Source organism: Lepus europaeus, chromosome 9, assembly GCF_033115175.1.
Source record: "Lepus europaeus isolate LE1 chromosome 9, mLepTim1.pri, whole genome shotgun sequence".
NCBI lineage: Eukaryota > Metazoa > Chordata > Mammalia > Lagomorpha > Leporidae > Lepus > Lepus europaeus.
The window spans coordinates 9679352-9705462 of record NC_084835.1 but is presented as its reverse complement, the minus strand read 5'-3'; the positions used below and the strand labels follow the sequence as shown (position 1 = coordinate 9705462).

Below are 26111 nucleotides of genomic sequence, written 5' to 3'. Positions count from 1 at the left end.
ATTTCATTAGAGAGATAATTTCTGTTGATGAATTTTACAAATGTTGCAAGCAGGAGTCTTCATTTTGTAATAATAGTAAAACTTTTGCAGGCCAAGTTTACTTTGTCTTCCGTCAGTTTTTGTTTATTCAGCATTATTTGTACTTGTGTTCTGTTGTAGGCCCGAAAGACGTTCCTGAAGCTTGCCTTCTGTGACATTTGTCAAAAGTTCCTCCTCAATGGATTTCGATGTCAGACTTGTGGCTACAAATTTCATGAGCACTGTAGCACCAAAGTACCTACTATGTGTGTCGACTGGAGTAATATCAGACAACTCTTGTAAGGCATCGTCCTTTCTTTCAGAGAATGTAGGAATAGGGAATATAAACACTTTCGAAGGTGATTATTGTACGTTTTGACTGAATAGTCAGGCTTTCAGTCTTGTTAATATGCATTGTAACCTGAAAACCATCAACTTTAGAATCATGGTTATGAAACTAGTTAATTTTAGTGCGGCATTATAACTCTCTAAAGTGAGCTGTTGTACCTGTTATCTTCAAATAGGCACCAGTGAACTGTCATTCAGTAAGGTAAAGAACAAAGGGTTATGAAAATTGGAAGAATTATTTTTGGTCTTTCTTTGAAAGATTACTTATTTGAAAAGCAGAGTTAGAAGAAGAGACAGAGAAAGATGCACAGATGTGTCAGAATCTCAGTGTTTATTACTAACTAACTGTCACTGCCTCTGAGCCTCAGTTTCCTCATCTGGAGAAGGAAGGTACTGACTTCGCTGCAGTGTTCTTGTGAGGATCAGCTACGATCACCACATGGGAAATCGCTGAGCACTGCTGTCCAGCCTAGAAAGTGTCCACTAAATGCAATATTACTTTTCCTATTTTTTTGAAATAAATTGTTTCTTCATTGTCATTTGTTTGAAAGGCACAGAGAGACAGATCTTTCATCTACTGGTTCATTCCCCAAATGCTTATAATAGCAGGGGCTGGGCCATGTCGAATCCAGGAACAAGGAACAAGGAACTCCAGCTGGGTCTCCCAAATAGGTGGCAGGGATGCAAGTACTTGAGCCATCACCTGCTGCCTCCCAGGTGCATTAGCAAGAAGCTGGGTTGGAAGACAGTAGTGGGACTTGAACCTGCACTCCAGTGTGGAATGCAAGCATCCAAGTACGGCTTAACCTGCTACACCACAGTACTGGCCTCACGTTTCCTCTTATATGTGACTTTTTTGTACCAAATATGGTTTATTCTTCATGTTTTTCTCTTTTCATCTATATCTTTCCCTAGCAAGTGTTTTCAGAAGAGCTGTGTATGATACAGGTTGTACAATGCCCTGTGTTAGCGTATAGTCGCACTGCACTATTTCCTACTGGAATTTATGTTCATTGACAGGACCGTATTCACATTCTGTAATCATTCAAGCCCAAATGTTTGAATTATTGGTTTCTTAAATCTTGGTACCTAAAAAGGTAGCAGAAAACGTGATGGGGAAGTTGAGTAGCAGTGAGGAGTTTACAAGGCAAAGCATAACAATTGTTTGTAAAATTAACACACATTGGGGCTGGTGCTGTGGCATAGTGGGTGAAGCCACTGCCTGTGGCTTGGGCTTTCCATATAGGGGCTGGTTCTAGTTCCAGCTGCTACACTTTGTATCCAGCTCCCTGCTAATGAGCCGGGGAAAGCAGCAGAAGATGGCCCAAGTGCTTGGGTCCCTGAACTCACATGTGTGACCTGGAAGAAGCTCTTAGCTCCTGGCTTCAGATCAGCTCAGCTGTGGCCGTTGCTGCCATTTGGGGAGTAAGCCAGCAGATGAAAGATCTCTCTCTCTCCGATTCTACCTTTCAAATAAATAAATCTTAAAAAAAAATTATCACACATCTGTATGCCACTCTTTCTCTGATTTTACTTAGATTGTTTCCAAACTCCACCATTGGTGATAGTGGGGCCCCAGCACTACCTTCTTTGACGATGCGTCGGATGCGAGAATCTGTTTCCCGGATGCCTGTTAGGTAATTTTTTATTTATAGCCCTTCCTTTGAAAACTTGTGTTGGGGTGGGTAGCTTTAAAAGCCCAGATTCCAAGAAGAGGAGTTCTCTTGCATCCCCTTTCTTTGTGTGAAACATTTGCTGCTTTTGTGCAACTTGATATTGGTGTTAGAGCAAAATGTAGAAATCTCTCGTTATGGTCTCAGAGTTCTTAGGTTCTGTGAAGTGATTCTGACTTCAGTTCCTTCTGGTTATCGTAGCATATGGTAGCATATCTTAGTATCGCATTACATTTTAAAGAGCTTGAGATTCTGCCTTTCCTGATCGTCAGCTGAGCTTCAATGGGAAGGCTCAACAAGCTCAATACTGTGTGACTAAATAAAAATAAAACCCTCAGTTCTGAAATCCTTATTGTCGATGTGTTGTTAAAACCACAGTAGTTAGTGGATTGCTGTATAAAAGAATCTAGATTTGTCAGTATAAATATCCTTTCTGATATGCTTGTGAGTTTATGTATAACTTGTCTTTACTCTGTGTTCCAGCTTCAAATTCAGGGTTTTGTTGAGTTATGTTTTCCCGAGTGTTAGCACATTAATTGAGAGCCTAAAGTACATCTATGACTGTCTGAAGTGTCTGACTTGAATGCATATGTAACTGGATGACATTTAATGGCCCTTGTGTAACTACCATGAATTAGTAAAGACAGCTGTATCTCAGAACAGAGAATTCGATATGAAATCATAACTGGACATCCATGTGCGACTTTTATTTGTTGATATTTGAAAAGAAAATCTGGCCAAAAATCTGTACTTATTTTACTTATTTATTTGAGAGGTAGAGTTACAGACAGTGAAAGGGAGAGACAGAAAGGTCTTTTATCCACTAGTTCACTCCCCAGTTGGCCGCATCAGCCGGAGCTGTGCCAATCCGAAGCCAGGAGCCAGGAGCTTCTTCTGGGTCTCCCACGTGGGGTGCAGGAGCCCAAGTATTTGGGCCATCTCCTACTGCTATCCCAAGCCTTAAACAGAGAGCTGGATTGGAAGAGGAGCAGCTGGGACTAGAACCTGTGCCCATATGGCACTGCAGGTGGAGGATTAACCTGTTGCGCCATAGCGCCTGCCTCTGTAATTACCTCTTAAGATTAGAAAAAGCCAGGCCTCTGAAGGCATACACATAGAATTGTGTGAGAAGGCAGTTTTTCTTTTAAAAGATTTATTTGAAAGAGTTACAGAGCGAGTAGAGACAGAGAGGTCTTCCATCTGCTGGTTCATTCCCCAGATGGCCGCAATAGCTGGAGCTGCGCCAATCCAAAGCCAGGAGCTTCTTCCGGGTCTCCCACGTGGGTGCAGGGCCCCAAGCACTTTGGACCATCTTCCACTGCTTTCCCAGGCCATAGCAGAGAGATGGATCAGAAGAGGAGCAGCCGGGACCAGAACCGGTGCCCACATGGGATGCCAGTGCTTCAGGCCAGGGCTTTATCCCGCTGCGCCACAGCGCTCGCCCCAAGAAGGCAATTTTTGAAGGCAACAGAAAGCGTTTTTTCCCTTGAATTCATGCATGAGTATTGCCTGAATGTAACCAGAGCTCAAATTAATCTTTAGAGTGAATAATGAAAATGCTACATTTCTTAATGCAAGTACCAGTTTAGTTTGCAGGAGAAAAGCACTGGCTACAAGAGACCAGTGATAAATTTCATAATTAAATGTTGCAATCTAAATACTGAATTCATGATAATTTGAAAAGGAAAACAAGGTATGTGCTTGTAATTTTTGTGTGTTAGATGCAGGGTGATAGAATGCACAGAGTGTATAGTCCTGACCTTTATACAGGTGAACATAACAGGTCTAACCATCTGTTTAAAAAGTTCTCTGTTTAGTCTAAACTGGGCAGGTCCCAGGTAGGTTAGTAGGTGGTGCTGCAGTTGGCAAATGTTAATCGCTTCTTTTGCAGTGATGCTGTAAAGATTTGAAGTTTTCTGTAGAAATGATATATTAAAAAGAAGAGAACTTTTGATGTTCTCCTTTCTATTTGAGTTGTATTATGTTCCTTTCTAGAATTTGTATGTACAAACACCTAGACAGCATTTTTAAATGGCCCATATTGAAAGAAAAATATTTTGCCGAAGGTTGTACATACGAAGTTTACACCTAAGTGGCTTGGTGAAGTAGATAGTTGATAGATGACTGCTGGGGAGGACCGAGTGCCAATCATGGAATGTTTCTTCTCCTACCCCAGTTCCCAGCACAGATACTCCACACCCCATGCCTTCACGTTCAACACCTCCAGTCCCTCCTCAGAAGGTTCCCTGTCCCAGAGGCAGAGGTCGACGTCCACACCTAATGTCCACATGGTCAGCACCACCCTGCCTGTGGACAGCAGGATGATTGAGGTAATAGGGCCCCTTGGGGGTGGTGATGAGTGTCAGTCAGTTAAAAAGGGGGCGGGGCTGATTGTCACAGCAGAGAGTTTGGCCTTCAGACCTGATTGGGAATTGTGCAGTGCTTTCCCAGACCTGTGGGCTTCTAAAATTTGTGTTTTAGACTGGCTTATTAATCCACGTGGTACGTATCATTCAACTAAAACCTCCTAAAGAAGTGTTCACATTTGAACTCATTCTTTCTGTGTCAGATTTGAATACAATTTCAGTGAGCTGCTACATAAGACATAGAAAGAGTAGTTTGATTTTGGTGTCAGAAACAAAGTAATAGTGATAGAGAACTGCAGACTCTTGATGAATTTTTAGTGTTTTTATTCAGACATTAGGGGTGGAGTCCTAAGATTTTAATAAGCAGGTCTTCAGGGAGTTGTAAAAACTAGTGTTTTCAAACTGTGTTTTCTTTTCTTGGCTTTTCTTATGTTCTATTTATTTTGTTTGCTTTCTACTTCATCTTTAATAACAATTGAATACATTTAAAATACTTCCTTTGTTCTTTATTCTTCTTTATTTCTCATTGCTTTGGACCAGAATAACAACCTGAATGCTTCTCCCAGGGCGTGGTCCAGACGGTTTGGTTTGAGGGGAAGAGTAGGTATTTTTCTTCATGCCTTTGCTTTCTTGTAATTAACAGGATTGCTAAGACTATTAGATAGTAGATTACCAAAAATGAGCCTATTGATAAGATAAATTCGTATTTCTTGTCAGAATTGTTTTTATATTTTCTATTTAGGCAATAGGTTATATGAGAGTAAAGAAATACTACATATGGTATTGCTAGTAGGCAAATTTCTCAAGTTAGACTTTGAAGCCAAGGTCATTAAAATATAATAAATTGCAACCAAAAACTAATGTTCAGCTTTTTTAGTTGGTGCTCACATCAGTATTCTCTGTATGCCTTAGAAACCACATTATACCAGTTTGGTTGATAGACCTTGGAAATCCTTTATGAAGGATTGTCAGATACCTGTGTTACCTTTTCGTGGTGCACTGTTCCTCTGAAAACCTGCCACAGGCAGCTTCTCACTCTGATTTCAGATCACTTAAGACATAATTGTCCTGTCACGATGAGAGAAGGTTGTGTAAACTGTGGGATTTATCATTTCTACTTTATCACTATGGTTAGTTCTGTTACTAACACAGTAACACATCAGCTACTGTTTTTTTGTAATGTGTGATTTGTTTCTCTGTAAATACTTGGAAGGAGCACTGGAAATGCAAGTTCTCCAATTTTTGGTACAGAATAGCACAGCTGTTAGGCTTCATCCTTTCTTTAGAAGCAGAATAAATTTTGAATCCTGATACTTTGTGTGTTACCACATTTTTACCAACATCTTTAATTTTTTAAAATGTTTATTTTTATCTACTTGGAAGGTAGAGTGACACAGAGAGAGAGGGAGAGAAGGAGAGAAGATAGATTATATGTTCCATCCATGGCTTCACTCCCCAGATACGTGCAACAGTCAGGCCAAAGCCAGGATCTTGGAATTCCATCTGGCTCTCCTGCATGGTGGGCAGAACACAAGTACTTGAACCATCATCTGCTGTTGCTCAGGATCCATTAGCAGGTAGCTGGATTAGAAGTGGAGCAGCCAGGACTTGAACCAGGCACTCTGATGTGGGATGCAGCTATTGTAAGCTTAACCCACTGCTGTTTAAAGTCGGCATTTTTAAAGTGATACTGTGTTTTGTTTTTTTAAAGGCAGAGTTACAAAGAGAGATCAGAGGGAGAAAAGAGATCTTCGATCTGCTGATTTACTCCCCAAAAGGGGAGTTATCAGCTGTCAGGGCTGGGCTAGGCTGAAGATAGGAGCCTGGGTCTCCATCCAGGTCTCCCATGTGGGTGGCAGGGGCCCAAGGACTTCCATCTTCCTGTGCCTTCCCCAGTGCTTTAACAAGGAGCTGGATGAGAAGTGGAGCAGCTGGGACTTGAACTTGTGCTCATATGGGATGCTGGTGTCCTGGATGGTGGCTTCTACTTCTGCGCCACAGCACTGGCCCAGCATTGTTGCCTGTTTAAACCATTTGTAATTCTTTTTAATTATTCAGGACAAATTGATCCAGCTGTGGACATCACCACAGAATAAAATAGAAGGAATATAATAGATACAGGGAAGAAGATTACTGTGACTTTAAGGGAAAGTTGTAGCACACAACTGGGAGTGTAAGTCTAGGTAATACATTGCCTTAGGTGTGACGGAAACAGCAGAGAGGATGACGAAGCTGCAGTTGCTGAATATTCACCTGGCGTTCAGGTTGTTTTTAGCCTATGTTTTGCGTGCCCGACAGTCATTCTGATGCTACATGTTAACGACATTGGTATTCTTAGACTTTTGCGTTCTCTGCTTGCAGACAGGCTTAGTTTGTGTGTGGTGAGTTTGTATTCTTAACCCCTGTGGCGGACTGTAAAGATTAGTTAGATGTGGGAACCAGGACGAGGCTCTGCTGATAAATTCTGAAGAATCTTGGATTGGGAGAGTCTTACAGGTGGAGGAACAAACAGCTGCTTTATGATTCTTCATCTTTTGTAAAGCTGTCAGAGCGTTTTAGTAACAGTTAGTGATACAGAGAAGATAGTGAGAAATAGGCTTTTTGAGAACAGGAGGCCAGTGTGGTCATACATCATTCTATTGCACTGCAAGTGAAGATCTTTTAAATTGGGATTCACATCTCAAGGTCTTCCTGTGACTGACTTAATTTTTTTTCTTAGAGATCCCCTCGGGTATCTTACACATTTATTTTTTTTTCTTGTGTATTTTGTTTGTTTATTTATTTATTTTGTTAAGATTTATTTATTTGAAAGGCAGAGGCAGAGAGAGAAAGGTCTTCGATCCTCTGGTTCACTGCCCAATTGGCTGCAACAGTTGGAGCTGCACTGATCTGAAGCCAGGAGCCAGGAGCTTCTTGGGGTCTCACATGTCGGTGCAGGGCCCAAGGACCTGGGCCATCCTCTACTGCTTTCCCGGGCCACAGCAGAGAGCTGCATAGGAAGTGGAGCAGCCAGGACTAGAACTGGCAGCCTTATGGGATGCAGGCACTGCAGGCAGTGGCCTTAGATTCTGTGCCACAGCGCCAGCCCCATATTTATTTATTTTTTTCAAAAGATTTATTTTATTTATTTGAGAGGTAGAGTTACAGACAGTGAGAGGAAGAGACAGAGAAAGAGGTCTTCCTTCCATCGGTTCACTCCCCAGATGGCCGCAACAGCCGGAGCTGGGCTGATCAGGAGCCAGGAGCTTCTTCCAGGTCTCCCACATGGGTGCAGGGGCCCTTGGGCCATCCTCTACTGCTTTCCCAGGCCACAGCAGAGAGTTGGATTGGAAGAGGAGCAGCCAGGACTAGAACTGGTACCCATTTGGGATGCTGGCACTGCAGGTGGAAGATTAACCTAGTACACCACAGTGCCAGCGCCCCCCCTCCCATATTTATTTTTAAAGTTCTTAGTTTTCAAAAGCCCCCTGTGATTTAAACTCTTTTCCAAATAGTTTATTCTAATAAGTTCTTTTTTGTCCTCGACTGGCCATGTCAGCTTGGCCACATCCCTTTACCTGTTGAGGTATGTTTTCTCACATGTAAGATGTAGATTTTAAACTCTTGATAGCCTTTGCAGCTGTCCCGTAATTTTAGGCTTGGGTAAAGTATGTAGTGATGGTACTTAACCTCGAATCAAATCCAGCTTCTAGTTATGGGCAGCTTACTGTAACTCCTAGTGAAATCAGAGTTTTCCTGACGCCAGATCCCCCCTCCTTCTCCCTCGTTTTGAGCATCACTGGAGCAAGATCTTTGTCTTTGGAAAGTCTTTGGAAAGCTGCTAACTTTGCTGGCCTTACTTGAGAGAATGTACTTGCTGTGTTCATTGCTTTCATCTAAGAAAAGTACCTGGTTTCCATTGTCATGAAGTATTATCAGTCCTCATAATATTTGATGAACAACCAGTCTTGAAGATCTTGGCCTTTGACATTGGTATATTTAATCAGGGAAAGTTAGGTAGACTAAGTAGTTAGACTTTTTGTGTATCAGTGCTCTTATAATCCCGTTTTTTTTTTTTTTTTTTCCCTTGCAAATCCCCCATTCTTTGCCCTTCCCCAGAGGGAACCTTGTCTAGTGTACAAGTTGACCAACCTTTTTTTTTTTTTTTTTCCCTGTTTCAGGATGCAATTCGAAGTCACAGTGAATCAGGTACTTTTCCATAATTATTTAGCAAATAGTAATTGGCTTTTTCCTTTTATGCTGTGTATCTTCTGTTGGCTCATCCATGTGTGGATCTGTTTGTCTTGTCTATTAAGGCTCACCTTCAGCCCTGTCCAGCAGCCCCAACAATTTGAGCCCAACGGGCTGGTCACAGCCCAAAACCCCTGTGCCAGCACAGAGAGAACGGGCACCAGGATCTGGAACGCAGGAGAAAAACAAAATTGTGAGTATTGTTACCAGTCCTTCCTGCCTGCTTGAGTTCAGTAAGAAAAACCTGATTGGAAATTAGATGCTTTTCACTTATTTTGAGACAGGACTCTAATAAGTACATTTTATAAAAGCGATCAGAAATGTCAGTGCCGTTTTCGGCATGCTTCCATTGGACAACTTGCCAATTCGCTGCTACTGAGAGTGTTTCCTCAGAAGCCAGAAGTGGGATTATGGTTACTGTGCCTCTTTCAGAGCTGTGGGAACAGTGGGCTTGGGGAGATCCTTTCTTTGATGTGCTTGCTGTTAACAGCCTGCTACGTGTCCTGGAGTGTTTGATCTCTGCTTCTTTCAGAGGCCCCGTGGGCAGAGAGATTCCAGCTACTACTGGGAAATAGAAGCCAGCGAAGTGATGCTCTCCACTCGGATTGGATCTGGCTCCTTTGGAACTGTTTATAAAGGCAAATGGCACGGTGAGTTCAGGGCCTTCCCGTTGTGGTGGGGCTTCAGTGAGGCCAGCGTGCGGCCCAGAGCGGCCAGGGGACTCCGTGTGCTCTTTGGCCCGCAGTGGTGCTCTCCCATGGAGAGTGGCTTACACCTGGAGATGGGACCATAATATTTCTGAAATTTCATGGGACTTGTTTTAGATTCATGGTGCTTTAGTTTGGATGATAATTTTTTTTTAATTTTTTTAATTTTTATTTTTTTGACAAGCAGAGTGGACAGTGAGAGAGAGAGACAGAGAGAAAGGTCTTCCTTTGCCATTGGTTCACCCTCCAATGGCCGCTGCGGCGGGCGCGCTGCAGCCGGCACACCGCGCTGATCCGAAGCCAGGAGCCAGGTGCTTCTCCTGGTCTCCCATGCAGGTGCAGGGCCCAAGGACTTGGGCCATCCTCCACTGTACTCCCGGGCCATAGCAGAGAGCTGGCCTGGAAGAGGGGCAACCGGGACAGAATCCCGCGCCCTGACCAGGACTAGAACCCGGTGTGCCAGCGCCGCTAGGCGGAGGATTAGCCTGTTGAGCCACGGCACCGGCCAGATGATAAAATTCTTTAGATAGATAGAAATTAGTGAATAAGATAGGAGTTCTACAGTCAGATGTCAGGGGTACTTTCTCCTTATAAACTGGTTACACACAGGCTGCACGTGGGGCCTGCTGTGATGCACCTTAAATGGGCAGAAATCTGCTTCTCTGTGGGCGGGGGGAGCGTGGATTCTGGAAGTGTAAAGTTGGAAAGGATCGCAAAACTGAGGTCTGGAGAGTGGGGCTAACTTGCTTGCCCATGGCCAGTGAAGTTGGCATAGCAAAGCTAAGAATTCTTGAAACAGCTTCTCTCTGTTGTGCCCTAGGGTTAGTTGTGGTATCCCTATCCAGCAGGGAAGGCATAGACTGAATTCTTGAATCTATGCACTGTTGGTTTCCTTACTTTGATGGGAGCTTTGTCACTTGGGAGAAAGGTTCTGTTTAACTTTTGTAGCCTCAGCTTGTGTATTTGAGCAGTATAATCAGCATTTATCTCAAGTTTTTACTGCTTCTGGCTTTAGGATGTTAGCAAGTTATAAATGTAGTATATTCTCAAAATCTCATCTTTTCTACATTCAGGTTATAATACAATAAGATCTTACAGTGCCTAGGTTGCCTACATTTCTAGTTTGGATTCCAGCATGATTTTTTTTTTTTAAGGTTTTTTCTTTGTTACAGAGAGGGAAGGAAAAGCAGAGAGAGAGGGAGGGAGGGAGGGAGGGAGGGGCAGGCTTGTTCCATAAATGGCCACAATGGCCAGGGTTTGGCTAGGCTAAAGCCAGGAGCTTCTTCCATGTCTCCCATGTAGGTACAGGGGCCCAAGCACTTGGGCCATCCTCCATTGCTTTCCCAGGGGCATTTGCTGGGAGCTGGAGTAGAAGTGGAGCCACCAGAATGCAAAATGATGCCCATATGGGATGGTGCCATCACAACCCACTATGGCATAATGCCAGTCCCCATAGTTATCTTCTTTTTTTTAATTAATGTATTCAAAAGGCAGAGTTACAAAGAAGCAGAGAGAGAAAGAGAGAGACATCAGAGAGAGATCGATCTTCCATCTGCTGGTTCACTCCCAAATGGCCGCAACAGCCAAAGCTGGGCCAATCAGGAGCCAGGAGCCAGGAGCTTCTTCTGGGTCTCCACCTGGGTGCAGCGGCCTAAGGATTTGGACCGTATTCCGCTGTTTTCCCAGGTGCATCAGCAGGAAGTTGGATCAGAAGTGGAGCAGCTGGGACTCAAACGAGTGCCCTTCTGGGATTCTGGCGGCACCACATTGCCGGCCCCCAGACTCTGGCTTGTTTCTGGGAAGATGGCACAGAAGTCTGTGCTCCCCTCACTTTTGAGACTCTCTAACTTCCAAATGTGTCTCCTTTTCAGAGCTTAAAAGCTCACACTATTGAGAGAAAACAGAAGCTCATCAGTAGGATTGTGTGTTAGTGCCTTGTGAAACTGAGTGGCCAGATAAAAGTGCTCAACCAGAGGAAACTTTAAATTGGATACAATGTAAACTCCATCTATTGGCTTTTCGCCAGAGCTTTTAGAATGTGGTATTGAAACGGTGAGCTGCCCCTAATGGAAGCATTAAGCACAATACCCACTGCCCTGGTTCTTGCAGGTACTGGCCGCCTTGCTGTCTCGGACACAGCACTGCATCATACCAAATGCTGTGCTGCTCTTTATCCCATTTACCGCATTGGACATAGCTTCCAACAGTGTCTTTTCCCTGGGATTTTGGAGGTAGATCAGTAGAATACTGGATGCAGTTGTAAAAGAAAAACTAATCATCCTACATAGAATTGACAACATTCAGTCCCATGCCCTTAAGGAACCAGAGAGTCCTCAGATGATCAGTTGCAAGTGGCACAAACCCAGGTGTTAATGAGCACAAGGTACTCAGAAAACTGAGGCGTTTTCTCAGTGTTCAACACCTAAAAAAATTTTTTTTTATTTGTCAGGTAGAGATATAGACAGAGAGAAAGGTCTTCCTTTGCCGTTGGTTCACCCTCCAATGGCCGCCGTGATGGCCCGCCGTGGCGGGCGCGCTGCAGCCGGCGCACTGCGCTGATCCGAAGCCAGGAGCCAGGTGCTTCTCCTGGTCTCCCATGGGGGTGCAGGGCCCAAGCACTTGGGCCATCCTCCACTGCCCTCCCGGGTCATAGCAGAGAGCTAGACTGGAAGACGAGCAGCTGGGACTAGAACTGGCACCCATATGGGATGCCGGTGCCGCAGGCGGAGGATTAACCAAGTGAGCCATGGTGGCCGGCCCCAACACCTAAAATTTGAATGCTCCATTCACTTGACGTTCTTAACTTCCTTTACTTTTGGCATTTTCTTAAGATAATTATGAGGGGGCCAGCGCTGTGGCATAGCGGGCAAAGCTGCCGCCCATAGTGCCAACATCCCATATGGGTGCCAGTCCAAGTCCTGGCAGTTTCCACTTCCAATCTAGCTCTCTGCTATGGCCTGGAAAAGTAGTGGAAGATGGCTCAACTCCTTAGCAGATTCTCCATCCAAAGATTGTTTTTATTTATTTATTAGGGAAAGAGAATGTATCCATCTAGTGGTTCATTTCCCAAATGCCTGTAATGGCTGGGGCTGAGGCTGGGAACTGGGAACTCAGTTCAGGTCTCCCACAAGGGTGGCAGGAATCCGGTCAGTTGAGCCATCATGGCTGCCTTCCAAGGTCAGCAGTAGCAGGAAGCTGGAGTCAGAAGCAAGAGCTTGGAATCGAAAACCAGGTACTCGGATGTGGGATCCAGGCACCTAACTGCTAGACTGAGTGCCTGACCCAAAGGGCTTTTTTTTTTTTTTTTTTAAGAAGATTTTATTTATTTGAGAGGTAGAGTTACAGACAGTGAAAGGGAGAGAAAGAGAGAATCTTCCATCCGCTGGTTCACTCCCCAAATGGCTGCAACAGCTGGAGCTGGGCCGATCTGAAGCCAGGAGCCAGGGGCTTCTTCCAGGTCTCCCATGTGGGTGGCAGGGACCCAGGGACTTGGGCCATGTTCCGCTGTATTCCCAGGCACATTAGCAGGGAACTGAACTGGAAGTGGAGCAGCCCGGATGTGAACCAGCACCCATGTAGGATGCGCCACAGTGCCGTTCCCGGGAAGGTGTCTTGGAACTTGCTTGTGCAGAAGTTCCTTCACTTACAGTGGAGTTAGATCCCATTTAGCCCATTGATACATTGAAAATAGTTTATGTAAAAAAATGCATCGAATTCACAGCCTCCCAAGCTCACAACTTGGCGGAGTTCGGCGGTGGTGCTTCCTTTTGTGATTACCGCGCCGGATGCCGCTGTCGCCGCCCCACGTCTGAGACAGGATCGGACCGCATAGCACTAGCCCAGGAGCACAAATCACAGTTCTTAGGATGGTTTCTACTGGACGTGCCTCACTTGCACACCAGTTTAAAGCTTGAGAAATCTCAAGTGGAAAACCTGACACATCAGGGCTGTCGGCGCTATGTTTGCCTTTGACTGTAAAAGGAAAACGAGGGTTTCTGGTTTAGCGTTTACTGACTGCCTTATGAGCTGCCACCTTAATAAAAAGTTACCTGGCCATTTACACTTGTCGTTCATGTGCCTTGTTGTGGTACATGAGTAATCTTTCAATGTTGTAAGATTGCCACCTCTAAGGGTATTTGGATAATTGCGGAAGGAGATACGTTACTGTGTCATTTTGTGCTTGTCTGAGAGGTGGTCTAAAAGGGGTGAGCAGCAAGCAGTATTACTGAACGGCCGTCAGGACTGTGGGCCAGGATGGAGACCGCCTTTGTTCTGGGCCACCGCTGCTTCTGTAGACCTGGAGCCAGGCAGGCCTGGCGTGCCAGATCTCTCCGCCAGAAGCGGTTTCTTGCTCTGTGCTGTGGGGATCTGAGTCTTCATCATCCCCCAGGCGCGGCGTGGCGCGGCGCGGCGCCTCCTCTCCAGAGCATCTGACAGCTTGTCAGATTCCATTTAGAATCCAGTGTTTATTTCCTTTTTTATCCAGATTTTTTTTAATGTCCAGGTATTCTGGGGGGCTAGCAGTGAAGAAAACTTAAAATTTTGTTCTCTTACATAGTTTATATTCTAGTGGGAAAAATGAAAAAGTAAAGACCGCAGTGGATCTCAGTGCTAGGAAGTGGAGCGCAGCAGGTGGAGCGGGGCGGGCTCAGCGCACAGGTGTTGGTCCCTCGGTGTGGGGGGAAATCTGGCATTTGTGTGGAGGCCTTCCCCTTCCTCTGGGGAGGGAGCTACAGAAGTGCACAGTGGGCCTCCCACCTGGCCTGGCCCCGAACTCGCAGAATGGGCGTGGAGTGTGCTTAGAGGCCTGTCAAGACTTCCGGGTTTCATTTGAAAACCAGGGTGATGACGTCTCCTTTCTGTCTGCAAGTCCCTTCTAGCACGAGGTAGTTCCTTCCTGGAGAACATGGTTCTTCCTTTCTTCCTTTCTTCCTTTCTTCCTTTCTCTTCTTCCTCCTTCCTTCCTTCCTTCCTTCCTTCCTTCCTTCCTTCCTTCCTTCCTTCCTTCCTTCCTTCCTTCCTTCCTTCCTTCCTTCCTTCCTTCCTTCCTTCCTTCCTTCCTTCCTTCCTTCCTTCCTTCCTTCCTTCCTTCCTTCCTTCCTTCCTTCCTTCCTTCCTTCCTTCCTTCCTTCCTTCCTTCCTTCCTTCCTTCCTTCCTTCCTTCCTTCCTTCCTTCCTTCCTTCCTTCCTTCCTTCCTTCCTTCCTTCCTTCCTTCCTTCCTTCCTTCCTTCCTTCCTTCCTTCCTTCCTTCCTTCCTTCCTTCCTTCCTTCCTTCCTTCCTTCCTTCCTTCCTTCCTTCCTTCCTTCCTTCCTTCCTTCCTTCCTTCCTTCCTTCCTTCCTTCCTTCCTTCCTTCCTTCCTTCCTTCCTTCCTTCCTTCCTTCCTTCCTTCCTTCCTTCCTTCCTTCCTTCCTTCCTTCCTTCCTTCCTTCCTTCCTTCCTTCCTTCCTTCCTTCCTTCCTTCCTTCCTTCCTTCCTTCCTTCCTTCCTTCCTTCCTTCCTTCCTTCCTTCCTTCCTTCCTTCCTTCCTTCCTTCCTTCCTTCCTTCCTTCCTTCCTTCCTTCCTTCCTTCCTTCCTTCCTTCCTTCCTTCCTTCCTTCCTTCCTTCCTTCCTTCCTTCCTTCCTTCCTTCCTTCCTTCCTTCCTTCCTTCCTTCCTTCCTTCCTTCCTTCCTTCCTTCCTTCCTTCCTTCCTTCCTTCCTTCCTTCCTTCCTTCCTTCCTTCCTTCCTTCCTTCCTTCCTTCCTTCCTTCCTTCCTTCCTTCCTTCCTTCCTTCCTTCCTTCCTTCCTTCCTTCCTTCCTTCCTTCCTTCCTTCCTTCCTTCCTTCCTTCCTTCCTTCCTTCCTTCCTTCCTTCCTTCCTTCCTTCCTTCCTTCCTTCCTTCCTTCCTTCCTTCCTTCCTTCCTTCCTTCCTTCCTTCCTTCCTTCCTTCCTTTCCTTCCTTCCTTCCTTCCTTCCTTCCTTCCTTCCTTCCTTCCTTCCTTCCTTCCTTCCTTCCTTCCTTCCTTCCTTCCTTCCTTCCTTCCTTCCTTCCTTCCTTCCTTCCTTCCTTCCTTCCTTCCTTCCTTCCTTCCTTCCTTCCTTCCTTCCTTCCTTCCTTCCTTCCTTCCTTCCTTTCTTTCTTTCTTTCTTTCTTTCTTTCGTTAGACAGTGAGACAGAGAGAGAGACAGACAGAGAGAAAGGTCTTCCTTCTGTTGGTTTACCCCCCAAGTGGCCGCTGCGGCCGGCGCATCTCGCTGATCTGAAGCCAGGAGCCAGGCGCTTCCTCCTGGTCTCCCATGTGGGTGCAGGGCCCAAGGACTTGGGCCATCCTCCACTGCCTTCCCGGGCCACAGCAGAGAGCTGGACTGGAAGAGGAGCAGCCGGGACTAGAACCCCGGTGTGCCGGCGCCGCAGGCGGAGGATTAGCCTGGTGAGCCGTGGCGCCGGCCGAGAACGTGGTTCTTTATGGGTTGGTAGCTCTCTACCTCAGCGCTCTGAGCAGAGTGCGTCCCTCTGCTGGTCGTCCTCGGGGTACTCACACACTTGTGCGGCCGGTGCAGCACACAGCTCCTGAGCGGTGCAGTCCGGCACCCTGCTCTGAGCACGAGCTGCTGGGCAGGGCTCCCTGAGTGTGTCCGCTGAGCCTTCGCATCCCTGTACGAGCACAGGCATTCTGAGCGACTCACACAGGAGTGCGTATTGGGATAGTGGTCAGGGAAGTGGTCAGGGTTGAGAAAGTTGGGAGGAGTTTGTGATGATGGAACAAAGAAGAGGTGCCAGTTTGTGTTTATTGTTCAAGAAGAGCAGAAGGTCGCATGGTGGGCGTGGCTAAGCAACGGTCCGTGTGGGGAAGGCTCAGGGTGTTCAGGAGACCGCAAGGTCGCAGGGGGCCTGCCTGTGAGTCCCTGAGGCCACGCTGCGGATCAGGAGCGCAGAGAGCGACGAGAGAGCCCGTCAACTAGGGAGGCCACAGAAGCGGTGGGTCAGCCTCCTCCCACACCCCGCCCTGTCCCGGCCCTGCTGCTCTGCTCGCCATGCTTCCTGACGGCGCCTTCGCGCCTGCCCCGTGCCTGGACAGCTGCAGCAGCCTCCGTGGCCCCCTCTGTCTCAGTGCCCGGATCACATGATAGACTGCTCCGACACAGCTGTTTCTCTCATTCTCTTCACCTCACCTTGCATTTCCCGGACTGCTGTGCTCAGTGCGGGACAGCCACTCTGCCTCTTAGTGAAGCCCTTCCCTCGGCTAATACCCTATTTTCTCGGAAAACCTTTCTCATCCTCTCTGCAAAGAGATCTGCTCTCTCCTCTTGGTGTACCATCCCCTCCCCAACAGACACACACACACACACACACACACACAGTGTCTGTCCATCTGTCTCTCGCCCTTTCTTATCTGTCTCAGAGTGCACCACAATTAAGAGTTATGCAAGGCCGGCGCCGCGGCTCACTAGGCTAATCCTCCACCTGTGGCGCCGGCACCCCCGGGTCTAGTCCTGGTCGGGGCGCCGGTTTCTGTCCCGGTTGCTCCTCTTCCTGGCCAGATCTCTGCTGTGGCCCGGGAGTACAGTGGAGGATGGCCCCAAGTGCTTGGGCCCTGTACCCGCATGGGAGACCAGGAGGAGGCTCCTGGCTCCTGGCTTCGGATCGGGGCAGTGTGCTGCTGTGGCAGCCATTTGGGGGTGAACCAACGGAAGAAAGACCTTTCTCTCTCTCTCTAACTCTGCCTGTCAAAAAAAAAAAAAAAAAAGTTATGCAAAAGACTCTGGCTCTCCTGCTTAGTGCTGAGGGGCTTGAGGTCAGTGCTGTTGTGCACATGGCTCATGTGGTGTACCAGACTCATTTTCCTAGACAGACGGTCGTGCTAAAGCTAGCACGCACTGTTGTATCCCTCACCAACAGCGCCTCCCCAGGCCACGCTGGGCCCTTGGTAAACCATGTGTGGGTGAGTTGGATGAGAGCCATCTTGGAGGTTGTGTTGAGCAGAGGAGACTCACTGTAGCATTAGACAAAGCCATAGATCTCAGGAAAGCAGTTTGGGACCTATCGTAAGAACCGTCCTCTACGAGTTGGTGGTCCCCAAAAGTGAAATAAGTCTGTCCACAGAAAGACTGGGGCGGGGGGGCTACACTGTATGTGAAGGAACCAAGTCAGCTCCCAGGAGTCTCTCAGGTAATTCCTAGTTTGATCCTAAGAAGGCTATGTTTTAAAGAATTCATTTATCGTGAAATTATGAGTCCTAAAAGAGCTTCAACTATTGTTATAATAGTTGAAATAAATCCAAAAACTTTTTTGGATAAAACTGCATCTTCTTTGCGTACTTTAATTCCAGCACAAAATAAGCAAAACTCCCCACGATGACAACTTCCAACCCCATTGTCAAGTGAAGGAGGCGGTGGGGCTTCATAGCTCTTGTTTTTTGCCTTAGACACAAGGACAGGGGAGAAGAGAGACCACAGACACCAGCAGAGGGAGCCACGAGGGGCCGTGGGAGCCACGGTGGCACTGTACAGAGGGCATCAGGCTTCCGAGCGCGAATTTCTGATGTGCTTCTCCCGGAGGGGACACACCTTGTCTCCCTCACGTGGGGACCGCATGGAGACCAGCTGCCCCGGGCGCTTCCGCAGTCCTCCCAGCCTCCTCAGTGCCGCGGCCCAGCTTGAACGCTGGGAGTGGGTCTGGGGATCCTCCGGGAAGAAGCCCAAGAGTAGCGCAGTTCAGCAGCAGCGCCACCAGGCGCTTGACAGCTGTGTCATTCGTGCCTGCCTCAGCCTTAGCCGCAGCGTCTCCCCATGGATCTACGGCTGCTCCCTGGCCTCACGTGGCCCACGGCAGACGTGTCCGGAAACGCCACTGCTGCAGTTGGTGTCAGGTGCCAGTCCCAGGGCACAGGGTGAAGCACGAGCCTACGGAGAGCGTCACCCTCTCGGCCTTCTCAGCGGAGATTGCCTCCGTGAGCAGCAGGAAGTGGCTGCTACATGTTTGGCACACAAAGTGGAATGCACCCTGGGCAGGAGAAGGTGGTGCGAAGAGGCTGGCTTTCCTCACGGCGCTCGGCAGGCAGCTGTCGGCGTAGGGGACAGGAAGACGGTTGCTGGAGTCACACGAGGTTCCAGTCCTGACAGGAGCACTGGTTTTCTGGCTGTGTGACCTTGAGCGAGAGCCTGACCTTCTCTGCTTATTTGTGAAGTGAGGATAACAGTATTTACATCATAGCCTAGAAGTACACACAGTGCCAGGGTATAGCAAGCATTTGGTATTAGGATTACTTGGTTTTAAAAGTTACTAATGTGCCAGTTTTTTAAAAGATTTACTTATTTGAAAGAGTTAGAGGGGTAGAGACAGAGAGAGAGGGCTTCCATCTGCTGGTTCACTCCCCAGATGGCTGCAGCGGCTGGAGCTGTGCCAATCAGGAGCCAAGAGCTTCTTCTAGGTCTCCCATGTGGGTGCAGGGGCCCAAGCACTTGGGCCATCTTCTGCTATCCCAGGCCACAGCAGAGAGCTGGAACGGAAGAGGAGCAGCCGGGGCTAGGACCAGCACCCATATGGGATGCTGGCAGTGCAGGCCAAGGCTTTAACTCGCTGTGACACAGTGCCGGCCCCTTAGGACTACTTTTTAATTTATTTTTATTTTTATTGATTGATTGATTGACCAGCAGGGTGGACAGTGAGAGACAGAGAGAAAGGTCTTCCTTTGCCATTGGTTCACCCCCCCTAATGACCGCTGCGGCCGGCGCACGGTGCTGATCCGAAGCCAGGAGCCAGGTGCTTCTCCTGGTCTCCCGTTCAGGTGCAGGGTCCAAGCACTTGGGCCATCTTCCACTGCACTCCCGGGCCACAGCAGAGAGCTGGACTGGAAGAGGAGCAGTTGGGACAGAATCCAGCGCCCCGACCGGGCCTAGAGCCCGGGGTGCCAGCGTCGCAGGCGGAGGATTGGCCTAGTGAGCCGTGGCGCCGGCCAGGATTACTTTTTTAAGATTTATTTGTTTATTTGAAACAGAGGTAGAGATCTTTCATCTGGTGGTTTACTCCCTAGATGGCTACAACAGCTGGGGAAAGGCCAGGCCAAATCCACGAGTCAGGAGGTTGTCCTGGGTCTCCCACATGAGTACAGGGCCCAGCCACTCGGGCCATTTTAATCCGCTTTCCCAGGCCCTTAGCAAGGAGCTGCACTGGAAGTGGAGCTTCTGGGACACAGACCAGCACCTGTAGGGGATGCGGCATCCCAGGCAGCAGCTTAATCCACTGTGTCACAGCCCTGGGTCCTAGGATTAATGAAACTGAAGGCAAAGAAGCGCAACTGCAGTACAGATCTTTGTATTTTTAAAGGAGCCGCTTCAGATCCAAGCACGTGGAGGCTGGCTGTCACAGCTGCAGCTGCCGAATGCCCCCTGCCCATCCTGTGCTGCGTTCAGCCCACAGGCCAGAGTTGGCCGCTGCACGGGACCTCCCCGTGGGACTGCTGAAAGCAAGCTGGCTGAAGGTGGGGAGGGTGGGTAAGAGCACACACCTGGATCTTTTAGACACCTGGCTTAGAATTTTGCACATTTCGCCGGCAGCATGGCTTAACAGGCTAATCCTCCGCCTTGCGGCGCCGGCACACCGGGTTCTAGTCCCGGTTGGGGCGCCGGATTCTGTCCCAGTTGCCCCTCTTGCAGGCCAGCTCTCTGCTATGGTCCGGGAGTGCAGTGGAGGATGGCCCAAGTCCTTGGGCCCTGCACCCCATGGGAGACCAGGAGAAGCACCTGGCTCCTGGCTTCGGATCAGCGAGATGCGCCGGCCACAGCGGCCATTGGAGGGTGAACCAACAGCAAAAAGGAAGACCTTCCTCTCTGTCTCTCTCTCACTATCCACTCTGCCTGTCAAAAAAGAAAAAAAAAAAAAAGAATTTTGCACATTTCTTCCATCAGTACAGATACATGATTGGTTTTGATTGATACCCTGTATCTTCCCTCAGACTAGGGCATGTTTGAAAAATAACGGTCATTCATCTGCTTGCACTGACTACAAACTAATTTGCAGGAGACGTTGCAGTGAAGATCCTTAAGGTCGTCGACCCAACCCCGGAGCAGCTGCAGGCCTTCAGGAACGAGGTGGCTGTCCTGCGGTGAGTTAGGAGCTGGCCTGGCTGGCCCCCGGGCGGGGAACTGCAGAACCAGGGGCTGTGCGGGAGGGCTGAACCTGAGTTGGTTAGAACTCGGCGCACAGGGCCTGTGGTTGACCAGTCCTTCCTCCAGGGTGAAGGGCTCGAAATTTCTCCCCAGTTCCAAGGGAGATGCCCCTTTTCGTGACAGTCCCATCTTGGGCACCCCTTACATTCAGTAACCCAAGTCCTGTCTCTGGGGTTTGGTTTGAGGTAAGGAGGTCTTACCTTTAGCTTCATCTCCAAGAACCCTTTTCTAGCCAGATTGCCTCTGTGGGACTGCAAAACCTTCAGCTTTCAAATTCTCTAAGTCACTGTTGGGACTTGCTAGGAGTATGGTGAATAGTGACGGTCCCCCAGGGCTGCTCAGAACACCAGCTGGACTTACCGGCGCCCTCTGCTGGGCAGTGTGGGTGGTGTCAAGCATGCAGAGTGCATCGGCCGGAGCATTTTCTTCCCTTTCCTTTGGCCAGCAAAACACGGCATGTGAACATCCTGCTCTTCATGGGGTACATGACAAAGGACAACCTGGCAATTGTGACCCAGTGGTGTGAGGGCAGCAGCCTCTATAAACACCTGCACGTCCAGGAGACCAAGTTCCAGATGTTCCAGTTAATTGACATCGCCCGTCAGACAGCGCAAGGCATGGAGTGAGTAGATGGCCTGGTGACGCCGTCTGTGGGCCAAGCATTCACTTGTCCCAGAGTCAGAACAGCCTTCTGAGGCCACAAGTGATCCTGCAACGACCACGCACAACCGAAATCGGGCCCCTGGGCTGGAGTGGCCAGGGATGAGAAGTTCGGGTTCCTCACCTAAACTAGGCTGCCTCTTTGAGGCGCACGTTCAGGCTCTCGCTGCCCAGTGCACCCTGAGACAGATCGTGCTGGGAGCACGGCCCTCCCGCAGGCAGGTTTGAGCGGGTGTCACTTGCTAGGTTCTCTTCCTGTAGAGAAGCAGTGAAGGGCTTCCTTGCCCACTCTGTGCTGCAGGACCCATGTGGAAGCCGTGTGCACGTGCGCGTGTGCGAGTGCGTGTGCTTCCCTGGCCGCCCCGCCCAGTGCTTCGCAGCGCTCTGCAGGGATTCCTTGTGCGCAGAGGCCTGAGCCTGGTCAGCACCGGCGCTTGCAGGGCTCACAGAATCCCCATGTTGTAGTTTAAAATCCAGAGGGAAGCTGCCTTCTCTGTACATGTTTGTAAAGATTTATTTACTTATGTATTTATTAAGGCAGAGTAAGAGTGGGAGAGACAGATCTTCCATTTCTGGGGCCGTTCCCCCAATGGCCACAGGAGTCCGGAACTCTGTTGGGTCTCCCAGGCGTATTAGCAGGGAGCTGGATCCGAAGGGGGGCAGCTGGGACTTGAACCTGCCTCCTCTAGAGGATGCCAGCATTGTGAGCAGCAGCCTAGCCTGCTGCACCACAGCCTCTGCCTCCAGTATGTCTTAAGAATAACTCGCTGGGATTAGAGAAAATCTACTTAGACCATAATTCACGTACCGTAAAACTCACCCCTTTAAGAAGTACACAGCTCTGTGCTTTTACACTAAGTGGAGAGCTGTGGAGCCATGGTCGCCCGCTTGGGAATATTTTCATCAGCCCAGAAAGCTGTGCCCTCAGCAGTCATCCCCCGCCGACAGTCTGATGCGTCTCTGTGGATCTTGCCTGATCCGTGCATTTCCTATAAATGGATCTAGAGATGTCACTTAGGAATACACGGCTGTGTACACGGTTGATGAAGCCACGCCAGGGATTGCTTCCTTTCTGGGGCCAAGTAATAACCCGGGATGTGAGTCTGCCGCACGAGTCGCTCATCACTGGCGGACACTGGGGTTGTCAGAACTACCTGAGTGAAACGTGCTTTAGAGCAGTCCGAGCACGTTTGTACGGTGGTCTCTCCTTCGAGATGTGGATTGGGCTGAGCCGGCACAGGGCCAGGGCCTGTACATGACACCTCCCTGGGGACCTGCAAGCTTTCCAGTGGCTTTGCCTCTTAAGCTGTAGTTACAAATGGCTTTCTACCCACGTCCCACAAACTGTTCTTAAAAATTTATTTTCCTTTCACAGCTACTTGCATGCAAAGAATATCATTCACAGAGACATGAAATCCAACAGTATCCTTTGGTTGCTGGGTTTAGTTTGATTTGTCAGGTTTTTTTTTTTTTAGAGATTTATTTATCTGAAACACAGAGCTACAGAGAGAAGTAGAGACAGAGAGAGAGGGAGAGGGAGAGGGAGAGGGAGGGAGAGGGAGAGAGAGGGAGAGGGGTCTTCCATCCATGGGTTCACTACCCAAATTTGCTGTAACAGCCAGAGCTGCGCTGATCCAAAGCCAGGAGCAGGGAGCTCCTTCTGGGTCTCCTATGTGGGTGCAGAGCCCCAAGGACTTGGGCCATCTTCTGCTGCTTTCCCAGGCCACAGCACAGAGCTGGATTGGAAGTGGAGCAGCCGAGACTTGAACTAGTACCTACATGAGATGTTGGCGCGGCAGGCCGGGGCTTTAACCTGCTGTGGCACAATGCCAGCCCCAGCTCTTCGGTTCTAAAGTAGGGAAACAGGAGCCTGTGGATCAGCAGTGGCTCCTGGAGCAGGGGATTTCTTTTTTCTTTTTTTTAATTACAAAGAGAGGCAAAAGACAGGAAGAAATTTCTTTGGACAAACGAAATGTTAGGTGTGCCTTGGTGTGCTCCGAGTGATGCCGAGGGAAAGTCTGTTCTGACTCAGCAGAGTGCTCTGGGAAGATTCTCACGAGTTGAGACACATGTTTGGGTTAAACTTGAAAAAAATCTAGTATTATACTGTTTATTGCTAAATTGTACTGGGCTTTTGTCTTTATTTCTAGTTGGTGGACAGTGTGTATCTGGTCAGAAAGCAGCTATGAGCTCAAAGTTACAAGATGGCCAAAATTATTCAGCTGTCCGTTTTCAACACCCAGAAGTGGTTTCTTTAGAGGAGACCCGTGGTCTTTGCGAGGTGTTTTTCATGCTACAGAGAATAGCTCTGAACACCACCCTCCCCAGCTCTTGGCTTCTTGGCCAACAAGAGGCATAGGGGTTGTGTTGTCACAACGTGAGACATGGGGCATCTTTCAGTGGTGGGTGTTTCTGGAAGCCAAAGTTCCCACATGTTTGGGGAATAAGCTCCTGGCACCCGCAGGTCACAGGAGCACCCGTTAGGAAGCAAGCTTGGCTGAATTTAAAGTCACCACGTGCTCCGTATGCCGATGAGAAATGTGACAGCGGCATTCAGTAAGGGATTTGCTCTTTTTGTTGAAGTCTCACATTTCATTTGATCTTTTGGGGACAGAATGCAGGCACGCCCGTCCTCTTAGCAGCCCGGAAACAGGCCTGTGTGGTGTTGGTTTGAGGCACCTCCGTCACATGGGACAGTCACACACCCGGAGAGCGGCACCTAGACATGGGAATAGGGAAAAGGCAGCCCAGGGGAAACTTCTGTCTGCTTCCTGCAAGTGGGAATTTCAAAATACTTCAGAAATAGTTTAATTTCAGAAACCTAGAAAATTCGGTGCAGGTAAGTCTGGGATGAGGGGAGAGAGGCTCGTGTGCTCTAAAGGACTTTGGGAAGTTCTTCAGAATAAACTTGACCATTCCTGTGAAATCAGAGTCCTTAACAGGCATTGAGATATATTCCTCCATGAAGGCCTAACGGTGAAAATTGGAGATTTTGGTTTGGCAACAGTAAAATCACGGTGGAGTGGCTCCCAGCAGGTTGAACAACCTACCGGCTCCGTCCTGTGGATGGTGAGGAATGTGGGTTCCCACTGGCAGCGCAGTGCGAGAGCACCGCTCCGTGGTTCTCTGCACACTCACCCTCAGGCCAGGTGACCCCTAGAGTTGGACAGCCTGGGGCAGTCTAAGGAATGAGGACTAGGAGACAAGAGCCATTCTGCAGCTGAGCGTGGACAGCACTGAGCAAGTTGGCACAAGCTGTGCTGGGTTCTGGTCAGAGACCAGGAGTCCGGAGCTGTCTTCGGCTCCTATTTGAGAGGCGGCAGTCTGCTGGGGAAGAGCTGTCTAGCGGTTACGAGTGGGACGGCCTGGGCCCTGGATGGCTGGGGAAACTCTCTCGGGGTGACAGATGGCTTTGTCCCTGTAGGCTCCAGAGGTGATCCGAATGCAGGATAACAACCCCTTCAGCTTCCAGTCTGACGTCTACTCGTATGGCATCGTGTTGTACGAGCTGATGACGGGGGAGCTTCCCTACTCCCACATCAACAACCGGGATCAGGTGAGGCTGCACTGGCTTGCTCACTCATGGGAGCCCTGGGCCTGCTGTCAAGCCTAGGCAGCAGCAGGGCTAGAGGTGTTGAATCCTGTTCCTTAGATCATCTTCATGGTGGGCCGGGGGTATGCCTCCCCGGATCTGAGCAAGCTGTACAAGAACTGCCCGAAAGCGATGAAGAGGCTGGTGGCTGACTGCGTGAAGAAAGTTAAGGAAGAGAGGCCTCTTTTCCCCCAGGTGAGCCTTGCAGCCCTGATCAAAGCAGGTGTTGGTGCCCTGCAGTGCGGTGAGGGAGGGGGGGAGGGGTGTCTTCCATGGGCGGGGCAGGGGCAGGGGAGGGAGGCTGCGGCCGAGCGAGCACAGAGCACAGCCCGGCTAGTCAGCCCGTCCGTTTCAGATCCTGTCCTCCATCGAGCTGCTCCAGCACTCTCTGCCGAAGATCAACCGCAGCGCCTCTGAGCCATCCCTTCACCGGGCAGCCCACACTGAGGACATCAATGCCTGCACGCTGACCACGTCCCCGAGACTGCCCGTCTTCTAGGGACTGCACCTGCGCTCAGGCCGCCGGGGCAGGTAGGGGCGTCCGCAGGCACCACTGCTCTGCTCCCTTTCTCGGGGCAGAGCGCATGTCTTCAGAGAAGCTGCTGCTAAGGACCTTCCGGACTACTCACTGGGCCTTAACGTCACGTTGCCTTCTTTTCTACCCTTTCTGGCCCTGGGAGAAGGAAGCCATTCACCACTCTGGCCTGTCCCGCTCTCCCCCTCGTTCTCGGGAGCGCGCAGAGCCCAGCCTTCTCCGGCTGCCTAAGTAGATACAGATGGCAATACAGGAGGCGGCCGCGCTGTCAGCTCAGTGAGTCGCCTTGAGAGGAAGCTTACGCCAAGGGGAAGTCCAGGCAGCCGGCCAGCCCTCTGGTGGGAGGATGCATGGAGGTGCCGTCAGCTCCTGAGAGGAAGCGGCTCGCAGCAGGGACGCCGTCAGAGCTGGTGTAGCCCAGTTTTGCACATACTGCACCAGACAGCCCAGGACTGCCCGGAGGAGCCTGCTTCGGTACTACGGAAGGTGACTGGGGACAGCCTGTGCGGGCCCAGCGCGCTGGGACGGCTTTCCGAGCGAGGCCCTCGGCCTGCCCTCCCCATCTCCACCCTCTCAGGGAGCAGTCTTCCGTCATGCTGAATTTCGTCTTCCAGGAGCTGCCCCTATGGGGCGGGCTGCACAGCCAGCCTTGTCTCGACTCATATCAATGTGTATGCAAGGAAGCCAGTAATAAGAGGTTTTCTTGATGATTTGGGTTTTAATTTTGTTTTTATTGCGCCTGACAAAATACAGTTATCTGATGGTTCCTCAATTATGTTATTTTAATAAAATAAATTAAATTTAGGTTTAATGGCTGTTACCTCCTTTTTT

General features: G+C 49.2%; 1 protein-coding gene across 2 annotated transcripts in view; it reads left to right on the top strand.

The window, feature by feature from the left end:
• The window catches only part of RAF1 (Raf-1 proto-oncogene, serine/threonine kinase), a 95287-nt gene extending 69220 nt beyond the window's left edge, over positions 1-26067 (top strand). For both annotated transcript variants that reach the window (XM_062200473.1, XM_062200474.1), the window contains 13 exons: positions 160-317; positions 1905-2003; positions 4216-4369; positions 8566-8593; positions 8701-8828; positions 9168-9285; positions 20345-20429; positions 20939-21115; positions 22529-22575; positions 24104-24222; positions 24578-24709; positions 24806-24940; positions 25101-26067. In XM_062200473.1, the coding sequence (XP_062056457.1) occupies positions 160-317; positions 1905-2003; positions 4216-4369; positions 8566-8593; positions 8701-8828; positions 9168-9285; positions 20345-20429; positions 20939-21115; positions 22529-22575; positions 24104-24222; positions 24578-24709; positions 24806-24940; positions 25101-25244 (1524 nt within the window). In that variant the 3' untranslated portion in view covers positions 25245-26067. The remainder of the gene's footprint in view (positions 1-159; positions 318-1904; positions 2004-4215; positions 4370-8565; positions 8594-8700; positions 8829-9167; positions 9286-20344; positions 20430-20938; positions 21116-22528; positions 22576-24103; positions 24223-24577; positions 24710-24805; positions 24941-25100) is intronic.
• The last annotated feature ends 44 nt before the right edge of the window (positions 26068-26111 follow it).